We start from the raw sequence: 18,277 nt of genomic DNA, 5'->3' as shown, positions 1-18,277 counted from the left end.
CTAGTTTACTTATAATTTTTCTTATGATTTTTAGAAGTCTCTAACTTATGTGAAAGTGTTCATAATCACAGACTGGTCCGAATTCGTTTCTGAAATGATAGGCAGTTTTGTAAAAATCACCATAAATCTTAGAAAAATCATATGGAGATGTGCAAGTAGTCATTTTAAAGGTATAAACCTGAACTATTTGCATATTATACAGTTTTGAAAGATATTAATTTTAAGTTTGGTAAAACAGTTCGTGAACAGGTCATAACTTTTCTGTTGTAAGTTGTCAAGTTGAGTTTTGAATATGTTTTGGTGTTTTAACTTGTATCCCCCCCCCCCTGTAAACTAAAGAAAACTAGAAAATGTAGGGGTATGAACTCACCTTGAGTGATTTCTTGAAGAGTGGAAGGTTGAAGATGATGAGTTTCAAGTCTAGATCACTTGATGAACACACGAAGTTTTGGATGATCCTAAGAACGATTTTTGGTGTGAAGATATGAGTCGTTAATCCAAGAGTGTTATGAAAACATGTAATAACACTTGAGTTAGAAGGAAATACTTACCAACAAGTGAACAAATGACTCAAGAATACATCAAAAGTGTGGCTGAAAGTTGAGAGAAAAGAGGCCCTCTTGATGGTTTAAGAAGTGTATAATTTTGATGGTGAAGTAAAAGATCAAGGGAATCCCAGACATTTCCTTATATGGAGGGTTGCTGGAGCAAGTGGCTAGGGTGAAGGGATGTTTGCCTTGGTTTGTGTGATGTGGATAAGGTTGGACCAATGAGAAAGTGACACATAGGAGGCAAGTGGGCACACTTGACCCACTTATGGTGTAGAATACTCTTCTTATTGTAAAATAATGATTTATAATTAATAAATCCTTGAAAATTAATTAAAATAATAGTTCTGGGGGTTAAAAATGATAAAAATATGAATTTGGTGAAAAATCCCGTCAAAAACGGGCTTAGGAGGCGAAAGTAGTCGAAAACCGGACAATAGGGACCGAACCTGTGAGGTTCGGCTCTTAGGAGTGTGAGAACCGAGAGGGAACCGAGAGTAGGAAGGAAGACCGAAGGTCCGAAGTGGGGGGGTGCGAGGGTCTCGCATGGGAGCCGAAGTTCGGTCCTCGCTGCTGAGCTTCGGTCTGCTGAGGTTTCGGTCTGAGAGGCTTCTGACACTTTCGGCTCATAAGAGTTTCGGTTCCTAAGAGGGGTTTCGGTTCCTAAGAGGGGTTTCGGTCCTATATAGCTGTTTTTCGAGAAATCTTTCCGTTTTGCATGATTTTTGACCAAGTTAAGGGTCGGGATGACCCGGATGACTATAAAAAGTTCGAGAGAGATTTTGGGAGAGATTTCACATACTTGGAGAGATTTCACATACTTGGAGAGATTTGGGAGAGATTTCACATACTTAGAGAGATTTGGGAGAGATTTCACATGCTTGGAGAAATTTCACATACTTAGAGAGATTTGGGAGAGATTTCACATGCTTGGAGAGATTTGGGAGAGATTTCACATACTTGGAGAGATTTCACATACTTGGAGAGATTTGGGAGAGATTTCACATACTTAGAGAGATTTCACATACTTGGAGAGATTTCACATAGTTAGAGAGATTTGGGAGAGATTTCACATGCTTGGAGAGATTTGGGAGAGATTTCACATACTTGGAGATATTTGGGAGAGATTTCACATACTTGGAGAGAACAAGCAGCAAGGGAGCGACGGCGATGGTGGCTTGTTCGACGACAGCCTCAACCTCGATAACGGTTGTTGCAGTGAAGGAAAGATGGTGGTCGTACCCCCACCAGGAAGCGACCGCAGCAGCCAATGCCCTCGGTTCCGTCGAGCGTCGATGGTCTCCATTCGCAGCAAGCATCGCCGATGGTCTAGTCGGTCAGAAAACGGAAGTGAAAGGGGTGGCGGCCGAAGACGAAGGGGAATATAAGGTGGTGGCGGTTGGAACAAATGGTTAGGGTTAGGGTATACGGGGTGACGGGTCTTTATACCCTGAGCCCCATGAAACTTCTCCCCATAATAGCAACAATGGCCCCTCTCTCTATAAACCTTTTCAAAATAAATCCGAAATTTACAATCTAGCCCCCGCCTTCTGAAATCTCTTTCAAATCCAGACCAATACTTACCTAACAGCCCCTCCCCCTTCAAAACCTTTTCAACATAGGTCCAAAAGTTACTCTTTAGTCCCTGTTTCAATAAATTCTTACAAATCAACTCTTAAAATTACACTTTAACCCCTGAAGATTCAATTCTTGTCATTTGGCCTCCCGAAACTAACAACCCACTAATAATTAATTAATCTTGGACAATAATAACATATAATAAAAATACAAATTGCTTCTCGGGTTCCAGGTCCATTATTTAATTACCTTATTCTAAACAGGATGTTACAAAAAATCTCTTCATCTCTTCTTCAAAACCGAAACATCAAAGAAAAGGTGAGTTCATACCCCATTGTTTTCGGTTTTTACATGATTTTTGGGGGAGAATACAAGTAAAATGTGTAGATCTATGTGTTATATGCATGTCTTGTGTGATTTCTTAGTTTATTTTGTAAAAATGTGTTAGATCTTAACAAATCTCGACATATTAAGTAACATGGAGTTAAGATCCATGAACTAAGACACCTTATACATCATATTATCAAGTTAAAAGTGTTATATGCTTAAGATATAAAAATTTAAGGCAAAAACCTTGTTAAGGGTCAAAATTGTCAAGAAAACAAAAGATAAAGGCAAAAAGTGACATTTATGTTTTTATAAAGACCAAACAGGTCCTACTTGTATAAAAATGGATTTTTATGATAAACATGCTTTCCAAAGGGGCAAAAATGTAAATTTTAGCTTAATGGGCCAAACATTTGGGCCTCACGATTTTGGGCCCAAATTTGCGAAAAAATGAGAGTTTTGGGATTATAAATGTTATTTGACCAAAGTTTGAGTCATAAATGTAAATAAACCAAATTTAGGGGTGAAAATAACATTTATTTCTAAATTGGACCAAAAATGTAACTTTTATCAAAATAGGGCCGAAAGTGTCAAATTTTACAAACAAGGGGCTGAAAATGCACTTTTCTGCAAAACTGGGCCATAAATGTCAAAATATAAATTTTTGGACCAAAACCGTGAATTTCTAAACATTTGGGACGAAATTACAAATTTTTATAAGTTATGGACTAAAGTGTTATTTTTACAAAACTTTGGGCTTTAATTGAAAATTTGAGGCTTATTGGCCAAGAACGTCGTTTTTACAAAAAGATGACTTTTTATAATCAATTTGGCAAACTTTGAGCTAAAACAAACAACGAAACAATAACGAATGAACGAAATACGTCGATAACAATTTTATTGGGCCTAATATTCACATTACATGACCAATGGGCCTTAAGGGCCCATTCAAGTGTATATTGAGCCCAATATTTTCCATGACATGTTTATTGGGCCTTGCGACCCATTTACATGTTAATTTGAGCCTGAGTTATGGGTCACATGTTTGTTGGGCCTTGGTGGTCCATTTACATACCTATTGGGCCCAAATTACCCTTTTACATGTTATTGGGCCTTTGTGGTCCATTTACATGCTAATTGGGCTTGGACTGAAATTCACATGCTTAGTAGATCGTAACTATACCTTTACATAATTATTGAACTTCGTATACTTATATATGTACCTTTGGATTTGATAACATACAACATACACGTAAACATTTAACATAGTACGAAAGGTTGAGAATCTAGTGAGACGTGCCGGTTGGCACCTTTGAGTGTACAATCATAGCATGTAGTTATAACCAGAGTTTCCTGGACGGAGAGCGGGAGTTTGTGTATAGATCTATACGGGGTGACCCCCCACGCCTTAGTTGTTCGCTACAGCTAGACTAGGTCAGTCTAGGGCGACAAAACCTTGAGCAAATACCGGCATTTGGAAAAATGCCAAGACAGGCAACCTAGTCATTATCATGTATGGTTATAACGGCTCATATAGAGATCCAATACCAATTTAACATTTCAGAGATTAACCCTTCGATTATGTGAATACAAAACAACTTATTTAACGATACCGGAACCTTGACATTATTATAAATCAGAAAATATCGGATTTTCTGGGGAAATATTAATATTCAATTATCACTTACTTACAATACAAAGAAATCTAAACTACATTCATATATGTTATTACTATGAAATTCACACATGCATCTATACTTGATTTTCACATCATTTTCATACATTTTACAGAAAATATCGGATTTTCTAGGTTTTTACGAAAGATACAAAGACTTTTATTCAAACATACTTATGAACTCACCAACATTATATATGTTGACCGTTTTCAAAATAACTTGTATTCTCAGATAATCGTTAAGCAGGAAGATTTTCAAGTGTGTATGGTTTTATTTTATGTAACATCATTCATCGTACTATTAATACTTTGAACTTATGTAATTTATAACAATGTACTTGATGTGAACAATGTTGGTTGTTATATGTAATATTGGTGATGAATGTGTTATGCTTCATGTATATTCATTGTGATGATAATTCAATTTTTAGTCACACGATCCCCCGGACGTTTCCGTCGTCTGGTTCGGGTTGTGACATTAAATGTTGACACTTTTTCTCAAATAACTTGTATTCTCAGGAACCCAGTAAAACATGTTATCATCAGCTTTTGAAGATTTGACGCTAGTGCGTTAAACAAAACTTTTGACATCATATGGTAATTGACTTTTGAAACATGTAAACGCTTATAATGATATGACTTTTTCAATTATGTATATGATGGTTGTGTTTACTTTCTTTACTATTCAATTGTTATAATGATGTCCTCCGCCCCCGAACGTTTCCGCCGTTCAGGTTTGGGGGTGTGACAGACGCCGATCAGACTTGGATTTCCACGTTGGGATATGGTCCTTCTGAAGGTGTCACCTTGGAAGGGTGTCATCCGCTTCAGGAAGCAGGGTAAGTTGGGCCCAGGTATATCAGACCCTTCAGAGTGGTAGCCCAGGTGGGCAAGGTAGCATATCGGTTAGATCTTCCGGAGGAGCTGAGACAGATCCACAACACTTTTCATGTTTCGCAGTTGCGAAAGTGCATAGCCGATGATTCGGCGGTGGTTTCGTTGGAGGACATTCAGGTGGATGATAGCCTGAACTACATCGAGAGGCCCGTATCCATTCTCGACAGGAAGACGAAGGCTATGAGAAACAAGGAAGTAGAGCTGGTAAAGGAGCAGTTGCAGCACCGTAAGGGCTCGGAATGGACGTGGGAGCCAGAGGATGAGATGAGGGAGCATTACCCCGAGTTATTCCCGATACCAGCGGAAGACTTCGAGGACGAAGTCTAATTCAAGTGGGGGATATTTCTAACATCTGGGACTTAAAAGGTATTAATTATATTACTATAAGATTAATGAGTTTAATTGGTTTGGGCTTGGACCATTGGATCCTTGTAATTGGGCTGAGAAGTGTCATACACGAGGCGTACCATGCCATGTACGCTCAGCGTACTCATGAGATGAAGGCGCGGATTCCATGCACGTACGCCTAGCGTACCAAAGGGTACGCGTAGCGTACACATGCAGACTCTAAAACCCTAAAATTTAGGGTTTGATCTCTATATATAGAACCTTATGCTCTTAGTCCATCCCCCCTCTCACCTTTAAGCAACTCTCACGAAAACCCTAACTCATATTTGTGTGTTCTTGTGATTTGGTAGCCATTTGAGAGCATTTTGGTGTTTTGGAAGAGAAAGAAGTTTGAAGAAGGAGCAAGGACTTGAAGAGAGCTTGTAGATCCAGGGGATTAGCACCATTTCTGACTCATTTGAGGTATCAAGCTTCAAACTTGACCATTGCATGCTTAGTTATAGTGTTGGGGTGTTTTATGGGTTATTTTAACTCCATTGTTGAGGTTTCTTGTATCTTGATAGTTCCAGACCATAAGATCTGTCCTTTTGAGCTCTTGGAAGCATTTAGAGTCATAAAAATCGGACCTTGATGGTTAAGCCACAACCATGCAAGTGTTTGATGGTCACAAAGTTAGTTTAAGGACTTAATTCATGTTTTGACCCCCATCTATGCATGCAAAGACCTAAATTTTGTAACTTTATGTATTAGGACGTCTTAAAGGACCTGGATCTATGTTTTTGGATGTTAGGACTTAATGGATTATGTCACAAAGGGGTCCTAAGGAAGCTGGTCAGTACGTTGGGCGTACACCCTGGTACGTTGCGCGTACTGGGTCGACTTCCCGCTTTTGGTCAAGGCCAGTGTACGTTGGGCGTACGTGCCAGGTACGCCGTGCGTACGCATGTAGGGTGGTGTATATGGATTTTTGGGCCTTAGAAGTTTGGGCTTCGATTGTTGGGCCTCATGGCCCACTGTGGAGTAAGGTCTCTGGGCATAAATAAGAGATTTGTAGTTTTGGGCCTTTTGGGTTATAATGGGCCATTCAAAATTATTTATTTTGGGCTAAGGATTTATTGGGATTGTGATAAGGCCCATTTGAGGAGTTGGGCCCAATTCAGAAAATTGGGCCATTGGTGGGCCACTTGTGGGTTTGGTAAGACTATTTAGATTTGGGGCCTTTCATGTTATGGTGTTGGCCCCTAGGCATTGGCCCAATTAGATCAGGGGTAAAATGGTCATTTTACCTTAAGAAGATATTTGTGTGTTCTTGTGATTTGGTATCCATTTGAGAGCATTTTGGTGTTGTTTTGGTGTTTTGGAAGAGAAAGAAGTTTGAAGAAGGAGCAAGGACTTGAAGAGAGCTTGTAGATCCATGGGATTAGCACCATTTATGACTCATTTGAGGTATCAAGCTTCAAACTTGACCATTGCATGCTTAGTTATAGTGTTGGGGTGTTTTATGGGTTATTTTGACTCCATTGTTGAGGGTTCTTGTATCTTGATAGTTCCAGACAATAAGAGTTGTCCTTTTAAGCTCTTGGAAGCATTTAGAGTCATAAAAATAGGACCTTGATGGTTAAGCCACAACCATGCAAGTGTTTAATGGTCACAAAGTTAGTTTAAGGACTTAATTCATGTTTTGACCCCCATCTATGCATGCAAAGACATAAAGTTTCTAACTTTATGTATTAGGACGTCTTAAAGGACCTGGATCTATGTTTTGGACATTAGGACTTAATGGATTAAGTCACAAAAGGGGTAATAAGGAAGCTGGCCAGTACATTGGGCGTACACCCTGGTACGCTGCACGTACTGGGTTAACTTCTCGCTTTTGGTCAAGGCCAACGTACGTTGGGCGTACGTGCCAGGTACACCGTGCGTACGCATGCAGGGTGGGGTATATGGATTTTTGAGCCTTAGAAGTTTGGGCCTGGATTGTTGGGCCTCTGTTGGGTACAAAGTTATCCATGTATGACTTTTTAAATGGTTTGACTTTTGTAGAACCACTTGCATGTGGTACATTAGCCTTTTGACATGAGAGATAGAGAGAGAGAGAGAGAGAGAGAGAGAGAGAGAGAGAGAGAAAGAGAGAGACAAAGAGAGAGAGAGAGAGATGTAAACACCTCTATACATAAGGTGGGTTCATTCCACATGTAGAGGTGTGCTTGAGAGATGTAACATTGAAAGTGTTAGTGTGTGTTAATTATATAGATTTAGATCTAGATCCCTTTTTGTAACACCTTTCATAATCGAATGCATCTCTTAAACACCAAAATCACCGTGTTCTTTGCGTGTTCTTTAATTCTGCATGCCAGACCAATGTTCATAATTCACATCAATTGGTATCAGAGCGGGTCTTCGAAGATCAACATGAATTTTTGAAGAAACGGTTCTCGGTTTGGCTACATTCAACACAATTGGAACGTTTATGGTGAGTCTCTCGATGATCTTGATTCGTGCGTTGCGTTCTTGAATTTTTGATCATTTTGACTCATTGGATCAATTTTTTTTAGAAAACCCATTTGTTATGATCCAATAATATTTTCATTGATCAAGCCTCGATCCAATCTAATATTCATTTGTTTGATTCAATTCTCATTTTCAAATATATTTTTTAGTCAAATCTAGCCCAAAAGTATATTGAATTCGTTATACTCTTAGATTCATTGTTTTGATCCCAAAAGTTTCACTGTTCGCTGTTCATATCCAATTTCGTGAGCCCATAAATTGATTAATCTGATATTATCACTGTTTGAGCCCATTGATTCAACAAATCCATTCGATACATATTAACAGTCGGTCTTCTTCGTCATACGTATTCGTTGTTGAGGCGTCTTCATCGTATGCTTAAACGTGTTGTACATTCTTGACTCACTTTTTGATTTACGTTCTTGAGTTCCGATTTTGCTTTAATGATTCTGAATAATCGATTAGAGTTTGTTTGTAAACTTGTGAATCGATTAAAATAGATTTGTTCTATTACAAATCGGTTATGATCAGATTAAAGCAAAGAAATCGTAAATTGGATCTTTGATTTGGATGAATATGGTCAACAATAGCATGGATATGATGAAGAACAGCTAATTGAACACTTTTTGATCTGAAATTGGACATTAGAATCGTCAATTTCGTGTTTATTGATCTTTGACTTCGAAAAGTCAATTCCAGAAAAAGTCAAACTCGACTTCTATTCGTTGAATTGGAAGTTGAAATTGTTTGATACAAGTTGAACATGGGATATGAATGTCGAAATCATGATTGATTTTGGGTTCAATTTCGAAAAGTGTTTGGAATTGAATTTTGATGTCGAACGCTCCAAGGCTTGAGAACGATGGGCTGAAATTCGTGGTCAACTGGAAGTTTTTGAGTAATTGATGCCGAAATCATTTTTGATTTGTATTGCTCAGCTTGATGTTGAATGAATTCTGGCCAGTTCGTTGTTGAAAAAGTGAATTCGCTTTTGGGGTCATAGTCGTCTTTTTGTTTGGTGATCAAAACTGAGATCGATGACCTGATAACGAATGGAAATCAAAGGCGATAGCAAAGTTCTGGTCTTGGAATGTTGGATTGGGAAGGTATCAATAACGAGTGTTTGATGTAGAATGGAAAGGATAAACTGTGATGATTTGGTTTTTATCGATGAATGGTTTTGGAGTCAAATGGAACAGTCAAAATTGCAGAATCAGATTGGGAAGGTTGAACAGATTTCGAAATTGGGTCATTTACTTGATTTCGAAGGCTTGTTAGTTTGATATGGAATGTACAAGGCAAAGAACGAAGGCTTGACTGGGATATTTTGAGTTGGCTAAAGAACGAAGATTTTGGTTTGCTAAGTTTCGACGGTTTGGATTTTGTAGTCGACGGCTTGTATTAATGTGACGAAGATTTTTACCTTACTGTCGAAAATTTGAGCATAGATGTTGACTAACGAAGGTTTTGGTGTCAATGTTTTGAAGGTTTTGGTATCTGACGTTCGCGAACTGGAATACATGAATTGGGGAAGAAGAAAACATCAAGTTTCGAAATTGGACCCTGCAGTTTCGAAAGTTTGCCAATATGTACCCAGTTTCGAAAGTTTGATGATATGTGCAGAAATTTCGAAATCAGTCCTTAAAGTTTCGAAAGTTTGACATTCTTTATCCAACTTCGAAAGTTGGATTAATTTTCGACATTTTGGGACAAAAGGCAGAATTTTCGAAAGTAGTCCCTGCAGTTTAAAAAATTTGGCAGACCATACCCAAATTTGAAAATGGACTAAATTTTCTGAGAAATTGAAGAATATTCATTTCAGGCCCCTGCAGTTAATGTGAATTTACGCTTTCTACCCAGTTTCGCAGATGGGGGAGAGTTTCGCATTTTTGGCTGTTTTGGGCGCACCGGGTCACTGCAGAATTTTGAAAGTTGACAATTTCTACCCAATTTTGAGAAATTTTGTCAAAAGCGATCCGTGAACGAAGCTAAAAATTGAAGATTTTTTGGATTTTTCGGATTGAAGCAAAAAGTTTATGCCATGTGTTAAGGGGGAGTTTTGGCTAGAAAATTTTCGAATAGAGCACTTTCTCATTCTTTTTTGGTTTTATAATCAATTTTCGATTATAAAAAGGGGGGAAATTTATATGGAAATTCGAAAGTTGAATTTTTCATATTACGTGGACTTGAAGACCGAAGTGACCTCGAGTATTTGAAGTTTATGAAATGATTCGATTGGAGATTCGGAAGTGATTTCGGTTCATGATAGGTTTGGACTTATTGAATATTTTTAGGGTGTGCTTTTATGCTCAACTTTAGGGTGATTATTTGGAGATTGAGAAACTCCTAATTATCCGTTGATGCTCGGTTCGTATGGTTTCACATTCTAGAACCCAATTGAAGAATCATGGAAGAATTGAAGATTTGAAGTTCATCTCTACACGTGTCACGCTTGAGGCTCGATTCGCGTAGCTGCTTGATTTTGGAAGATTTGAAGTGGGTCATCCATTCCTAACTTTGAGGGGGAGAATGTTAGGTACAAAGTTATCCATGTATGACTTTGTAAATGGTTTGACTTTTATAGACCCACTTGCATGTGGTACATTAGCCTTTTGATATTAGAGATAGAGAGAGAGAGAGAGAGAGAGAGAGAGACATGTAAACACCTCTATATATAAGGTGGGTTCATTCCACATGTAGAGGTGTGCTTGAGAGATGTAACATTGAGAGTGTTAGTGTGTGTTAATTATATAGATTTAGATCTAGATCCCTTTTTGTAACACCTTTCATAATCGAATGCATCTCTTAAACACCGAAATCACCATGTTATTTGTGTGTTCTTTAATTCTGCATGTCAAACCAATGTTTATAATTCACATCAGCCTCATTGCCCACTGTGGAGTAAGGTCTCTGGGCATAAATCTGAGATTTGTAGTTTTAGGCCTTTTGGGCCATAATGGGCCATTCAAAATTATTTATTTTGGGCTAAGGATTTATTGGGATTGCGATAAGGCCCAGTTGGGCCCAATTCAGAAAATTAGGCCATTGGTGGGCCACTTGTGGGTTTGGTAAGACTATTTAGATTTGGGGCCTTTCGTGTTATGGAGTTGGGCCCTAGCATTGGCCCAGTTAGATCAGGGGTAAAATGGTCATTTTACCCTAAGAAGGATTATTAGTTTTTGATTAAGTGTTATTGTGGTAATGATAGCTCGGGGAGTCAGCGGAGCTACCGCTAGAGATTTATTATCATGAGATTCTGCATTCATCTTTGCGAGGTGAGTTACCTTCCTGTAGGAGTGGGTCGAAGGCACCAATGGCGGCCCACTAGTAGTTGTTTATGGTAGAGACGATTGTCTTCGTGATAATTGTCTGGTATGTCATTACCTTTTATGATTTATATGCTTATTGCTATGTTATTATGTGGTAGTGGTAGGGGTGAAATAGTCCCTGTAATCGGTTGAAATAAACCGGAGGGTAGGTCGGGCACCCAGATATGCCTGGCAGGGTAGGTCGAGCACCCAGAGATGCTTGACAAGGTAGGTCGAGCACCCAGATATGCCTGACAGGGTAGGCCGGGCACCCAGATATGTCTGGAAATGTATGATTATGTGGTATGACGGGGGAACTCACTAAGTTTTATGCTTACGGTTTTCAGTTTTGGTTTCAGGTACCTCTTCTTCGAAGGGAAGGGAGCCGACATGATTGCAGCACATGACACTATTATTCCGCACATGAGATTCTTGGGAGATATACTCTGATGATGTTTTAATGTGACATGTTTTGATTATTGACATTTGGGTTTTTTATGGGATGACACAATGAATGTTTTTAACACTAATGGTTTCCTTATTACTTATCTAAAAATGAAATTTTTGGTCTTAATTTTTGGGGTGTTACAACGTGGCAGGATCCCAAACCCTAATTTTTAGGGTTTGGACCCTATTTAAACATCTTTATGGCCTCCAAGTATTTTCTCTCATCAGCCTCCATCACTTCACTCGACCACAACAAACCCTAGTTGCTTGTTTGAGCATTCTTGACCTTTGGTGTGCATTTTTGGTTACCTTGAAGGAGAAGGAAGGAAGTGGAATCACCTTGGGAACTTGAGGAAGCTTTGGATCTGGAACCCCCATCTATCTAGCAAATTTCAAGAGGTATAAAGTTCTGAACTTGACTTTCATTTTCTTTAGATCATGTTAACTCTTGAGTCTTGAAACATTTTGGTCCCCAAATCTCCATTTATGACTATGTCATACTCTAGACCGTATAAGTTGTCCTTTCAGACGTTTTGAGATGTCTAGAAGCATAAAAATATGATCTTGGTTCTTAGTTCTTCCCCATGCATGTGCTGTTGGATTAGGTGTCTAAGCCCATAACTATAATTGGTATGTACTTGACCCGAGAGTAGCATGGTCCATTTTGGGTTGCATTCACCAAAACAAACTGATAGGATGGATATTTGAGAAAAAGGTTATTTGTGATTTATTAATATATTATAAGTAAAATATATTAATTGTGAAATCATATTATTTAATTAGTATTGATCAAAAATTAATTTGGAATTAATTTAGTGATCAAAAGAGACTAATTAAATTAACGGGGACTGATTATGTAAATCAGTGATACATATGGTTTGGGCTATTGATCCATGATGGACTAAGTTTATGTAAGATTCCATGAAGAGTTAGTCCATATGGATTATGGATCATAAGCTTAAGTGTAAGAATTATGGTTACATATGACTCTTGGATTCTACACTATATATATATATATATATATATATATATATATATATATATATATATATATATATAACCCCTTGGCCTAAAATTGGATACACTAGTGATCTTAGAGATACTATAGCCGATTTTGAGTGCCTCATAACCTCTCTCTCAAGTTCTCCAATTGTTGGTGGTGTTTTGTGAACCATTTGAGGCATCACACTTGAGGTGCTAAGTTCTTAAAGGCCAAATACAACAAGCTATAACAAGAGGTAATCTTCTAACTAGTTTTTTTATGATTCAAATGTCAAATTGTATGCTAGTTGTAGGCTTCATTCTTTGGATAATTTTGTTGCATGTGTAACTAGAGAAAACTTAGATCCAAAGCATTAGGGTTGTATGTGCACCATAGGGATGTTAGAGTACATAAAACCCAACAGTGGTATCAGAGCCATGGATGTTTTCTGTTATATAGATGCATTGGTTGATTGTTCAAAGCAAAATAAAATCGTTTTTTGGAATCTGACAGATGACCACGACGCGGTCAAAGTTATCACGTCGTGGTGGACCATCTGTGTGCAGATTTTCAAGTTTTTGGCCATTTTTAGATTAGGATCATTACCACAAACTGTTTTGGACTGTTAAAATTTGTTTTTTCTGATATGATAATGATTATCCCATCCAATTAAAAGATAAATTGTCAAATTATATAATATATATACTTAATTTTGGGGAGCCTTACATACAGTAACTTTCTTTGCTTTCATGTTTTTGCCACCAAACTTTTCCATCTTTACGCTTTTGCCACTTTCCCTCTTATGACTTCCTCTCCACCGCCTTTGACTACTTCCTCCTTTTTCTGTCTTCGTATCTGGATCATTCTCTCTGGATGCTTCGCACTGCCATACTATTCTACCTTATTCTACCTCCCACAAATCTTCCGCTTCTTCGTAGATGCTTGCCACGGGTCTTCTTTCCACCGCCTACCTTTACTACACCTGTGTTGTGTGCCCTTTATTCAATACCCCCTCTACTTCGCGACTACGATTGTTCTTCTTCATCTGATCAATCTCAGAAGAGAAGAATCAGGTCTGCCACCAACTCCCCGATTGGAACGAACTACGTCTACGATTCATCGCTCTTTTTAATTTTGATTCTGATTTCCTCACTAACAAGTTGGATCTTACTTTCAAGTCTCCCCGTCTTCATACTCCTCTTACAATTACAATTTCCCCAAACCCTTTTTGAATTTGTCCTCTTCAATCTGAAATCGGTTCGACCTCAGCAAGACTCTCACCAAACCTCTTTCAACTCTTCACATGGACGCTAAACCCACCCTAATGGTTAGAACTGCTTACCTCAATCCATACAGCTACTCGATTTTGATCTTTTGGATTTGAAATCTATTGTTTAATATCGAGTATTGTTTGTTTATTTGCAGCACGATATGGAATTAACGGAAGTTATGGTACGCTCTCAATCTTTGTTTAATATCGAGTATTGTTTTTTGAAGCTGGTAGCAATTCATCTTGTGAATTCAAATGGATTAATTTGATTCGAATTTTTTATTAAAAACCGATGACAGCATCAGAACATTTTGAGAAAGTTCAAATATTTGATACGAATGTCATCTTTTTTCTGCAATTTTAGGCATTATTGAGCTATTGATGGGTTGGCTCTTCATTTTTGATGCAATATTCTGATATTCAGATTAGTTATAGAATTTATTTTTTGGGATATATATATATATATATATATATATATATATATATATATATATATGTTTCTTCTTTTGCCAATTGTTGATCAGATATCGATCTCTAATGGAAGCCCTAACATTTGACATTTCTGAATTAAATTCCATATTGTGAGATTTTTATTCATGTTTTTACAGACAGAGTTCATGGTGGATCTGAGTTGCGAAGGTTGTGTTAAAGCGGTGAAGAACAAGTTACAAACAGTCAATGGTAAGTGTTATGAATGCAATGAGTAGGAAGACATTATATTATAAGTCCGTAATTTCTATATATTCTTTGTTGATTTAGGAGTTAAGAGCATTGATGTGGATTTGAGCAATCAAGTAGTCAGAATTTTTGGGACTTTACCAGTTAAGACCATGGCTGAAGCCTTGGAGCAAACCGGTCGAAAAGCCCGACTAATTGGTCAAGGCTCTTCAGGAGGTTTGTTTCCTTTTCTCATTTCTTTTGGTCTATCGCTTTTTGTAGAAATATCTACAATTACTTACCAATTTTGCCATAACTTGAAATCTAAATTCTTTTAACTTTATATTATTTTCAGGTTATAGGAGGATGATGACTAATCATACCCCAAGAATACAATTCAGTTATACTCACCCAATTGGTTATGAGATTTCAAAGTAAGTTTCATGTTGCACACCAACTGTTCTATAAAATGCTTAAACCAGATTTTTGAATTATTATTGAAATCCATTATTTAGGGTAAACTTTATTTTATGCTCACTTAGTGTTTAATATTATCTTTTTAACCTCTTTTATGAAATCAAGAAACTGAAATATAGTTTGGTTTCTATTAAACCGTAGGAAAAAAATTCAAGCCGATATATGTGCCAAGAATATTCAGTTACTGATTATCAAGTTAGTTCCCATGTTCTTTGGTCGGGGACAAGCAACTTCACTGTTTTATACCTTGATATCTTGCTTATTACTTACTGAAAGGACTAAGCTACAAGCTTTTTTGACTTTTTTCTTTCTTTTACCTTTGATTACAAGCTTTCTTTGACATTTCAGAAACCCCTTCTCAACAACCACTTTGTTGATAAGAATCTTGGTCCATCTTACGGTAAGTTATATTATATGGATTTGCTGCTTGTGTTTCATCTTTTCCTTCTTGTTTTCATTTTGACAGGGCAAATTGAATCCATTTTTGTTAAAATGGGTTGGTTTGGGTTATATGTGTCAATTCCAACTTTGGAATCTTCTTCTATATTGTTTTTAGATTTGGTCCAATGGCAAAATGGTCTTTGTAAAAAAAAGTAATAGACAAAGGTAATCATGTTAAAGAGAAGGATATTTAACCAACTTTTTACATGTGTTAGCTCTACATAATGTTATTAAGTTTACTGTTAAAAGTTTTATTAGGTGGGATTGTATAATAAAGATGGAGATAGTGTTGTTAAAAGAGTGAAATTCTAGAAAATACATGTTAAACAATAAATTTAATATGAAAAAAATAATAAAAATAATTTATGTTAATAGATTCGCTTAATATATTAAATTATTAATTGCTTATAGCTTATTGTTATGATCTGCATGATAACAGTGTAACAGAAGAAAAAAAAGTTGTAAACTATTATAGTAACATACGTTGGAAGAACATAGGTAAACAGTAAATACAAATTTATTAAATGATTTAGTTTCTATTCAATTATATTGGAATCGTTCATATTCTAAATGGTAGGACACCACACTAATGAATAATAGGTTACTGGATATAATTACCACTTTTGGAGACAGGAGTATTGGATCATTCTATTTTACACAAGGCACTTGTGGAGTAGCTTACAAGGTATGTTTAAACATGTTTAACTTTGGGCCTGTAAATTGACTGGATATAATTACCCATATTTGATATTTTCTTTTCTTTCCGATTCTAGTGTTATTAGTTGTGTGGGCCCACGGCCTCCCACGCAATACATAATTTTATAAAATTGAAAAGAAAGAAATATTAGTTAAGGGTTTAATATTAAGTTTATATTAATCAGGGGTGATTCTTGCGACAAAATAGAACCACAGGGAAAATTTCCGTCATACGAAACGAAACATTATTAAAAGCTTTTAATTTACTCGCTTCATGACTTATGCATAACAATGCCCAGGTTTGTCAATACTGTTATTTCTCTTCATCTATTTCACATTACTAACTCTAAATTTACGAATTTGTCCTTTCTCTCAACAGCTAGAATTCGGTTGTTGGTAATATCCACAAGATGAACATTTATTGTGAAAATAGTTAACATTGTTTTTAATAAAGGGTAATAATGTCAATATGTCATCTATTACAGAGTATAAGCAAACTTTCTTTTGTTTGGTTAGCCGTACTTCTTCTCCAGTCGAAGAACACCAAAATGTCTTGTCTGCTGCTATCAGTCATGGATGTACAATGTTGCATCCTGGTTATGGTTTCCTTGCTGAGAATGCTGTTTTTGTTGAGATGTGTAGAGGACATGGAATCAACTTCATTGGCCCAAATGTAAGTAACTTATTATTGCTATTACTATTATCTAGATTGTTTAATATGCTATAATTAATGCTTGTTTGCAGCCTCACAACATTCGTGTGATGGGGGACAAAGCAACTGCTAGAGATACCATGAAGAATGCTGATGTTCCATGTGTACCTGGAGGTGAAGGTCTATTACAAGTATTTTGATTCATCTATATTATTATTTTATAATATTGAATTCTTGATCTAATACATTCATTTACTAAAGTATTTCTATGTTACAATTAAGCAAAATGATTAAAATGTTCTCTTTTACCTGTTATGCCATGGTTTAACAATTTTTACTTGCTTGATATGGCAAAATGACTAAAATGGTCATTTTGACCAAAATGACCAAATTGGTCATTTTGACCGGAATGACCGAAATTAACATAAGTGGTGAGAAAATGATTTCTTTCCTTAAAAAAACATTCATTCTGAAGAAAAGAATAAATATGATAACATAAATATCATAAAAAGTTTATAAAAAAAATTCATGAATGATTCACAAAGAAAAAAAAAATTCATAAAATCAACTAACCCTCGCAACGAGGGGGTAATTCTTTCCTAGTTATAAAATAATTTCTAGATTATATGATAAACTAATTATTTGTGTAATTTGATTTGAAATTATCTTACTACAAGAGTTGCATTAGGTCAAATTGGTAAAAGATAAATAATATGATTATTTTATTAGTTTAAAAAGTTTGATCTAAATGTTTTTGAAGAGTTACAAAATTTGTCTTTAAGTTTTGGAATTCTAAAGGTTTTTAAGGAGTTACAAAACTTGCCATCAAGTTTTGGAATTCAAAGGTTTTAAAGAGTTACAAAACTTGTCCTCAAGCTTTGGTATTTGAAAAGTCTCAAGTTAATAAACATTGAATTCTAAAACTCTTGTAATTGAAAGGTGCAACTTTGGGTTCATAACTTAAAAATTAATTAAATAGTTTTAATTTTGAATTTTGTATTTGGAACCTTGATGTCTTTTTGAATAGTTCAAATTGCCTCTTATGGATTGTATTAAATTAATTAAAGTGTTTAATTAAAAGAGAAGATTAATAAATTCATAATAACATGGTTTAAGTTTAATTAAATTAAGAGTATAATTTATTAATTAAACCATCAAGTGTTTTAAAGTTTAAAATACACCCTTATACTATATAAAATTAAAAGTTTAATATATTATATATGTATAAGTTAAAAGTCAGTCTTACCGTTAGTAGACCTCATTCACGAAGCTAGTCTATAAGGGGGTATAAGGAAATTGCCTATAAAATGGCGATTGATTGGGTGTCCACTCTCACCCACCGCTTCCTTGATTAGTGGAGGGTCGTTAGCCGAACGGGTACAATATGACATTATCATTAAAAGTATAATGAAATACAAAGTAACTAAAAACTTTATAATTTCCCAATCTTAGTTACTTAGGAA

At 36.2% G+C, this 18,277-nt stretch overlaps 1 protein-coding gene across 9 annotated transcripts; it reads left to right on the top strand.

Annotated features, from left to right (window-relative positions):
- The first annotated feature begins 13,454 nt into the window (after nucleotides 1–13,454).
- Nucleotides 13,455–17,129, top strand: LOC145132290 (superoxide dismutase 1 copper chaperone-like). Of its 9 annotated transcripts, none has more exons than XM_079067022.1 (11): nucleotides 13,455–13,948; nucleotides 14,047–14,073; nucleotides 14,500–14,572; nucleotides 14,651–14,785; nucleotides 14,904–14,982; nucleotides 15,167–15,220; nucleotides 15,374–15,425; nucleotides 16,067–16,151; nucleotides 16,348–16,461; nucleotides 16,679–16,835; nucleotides 16,907–17,129. In XM_079067022.1, exons 1-9 carry the CDS (start codon nucleotides 13,925–13,927, stop codon nucleotides 16,368–16,370), a joined length of 552 nt encoding a protein of 183 aa, XP_078923148.1. In that variant the 5' UTR covers nucleotides 13,455–13,924; the 3' UTR covers nucleotides 16,371–16,461; nucleotides 16,679–16,835; nucleotides 16,907–17,129. The 9 variants fall into 9 exon arrangements, with proteins under 9 accessions (XP_078923148.1, XP_078923147.1, XP_078923146.1 ...); XM_079067021.1 differs by having other exon boundaries at nucleotides 16,648–16,835; XM_079067020.1 differs by having other exon boundaries at nucleotides 16,348–16,835.
- The last annotated feature ends 1,148 nt before the right edge of the window (nucleotides 17,130–18,277 follow it).

Source organism: Lactuca virosa, chromosome 8 (assembly GCF_052849685.1).
Source record: "Lactuca virosa cultivar CGN04683 chromosome 8, Lactuca_virosa_CGN04683_v6, whole genome shotgun sequence".
Classification (NCBI taxonomy): Eukaryota; Viridiplantae; Streptophyta; class Magnoliopsida; order Asterales; family Asteraceae; genus Lactuca; species Lactuca virosa.
Note: the sequence above shows the minus strand (reverse complement) of the source record. Positions and strands in the feature narration are given on the sequence as shown.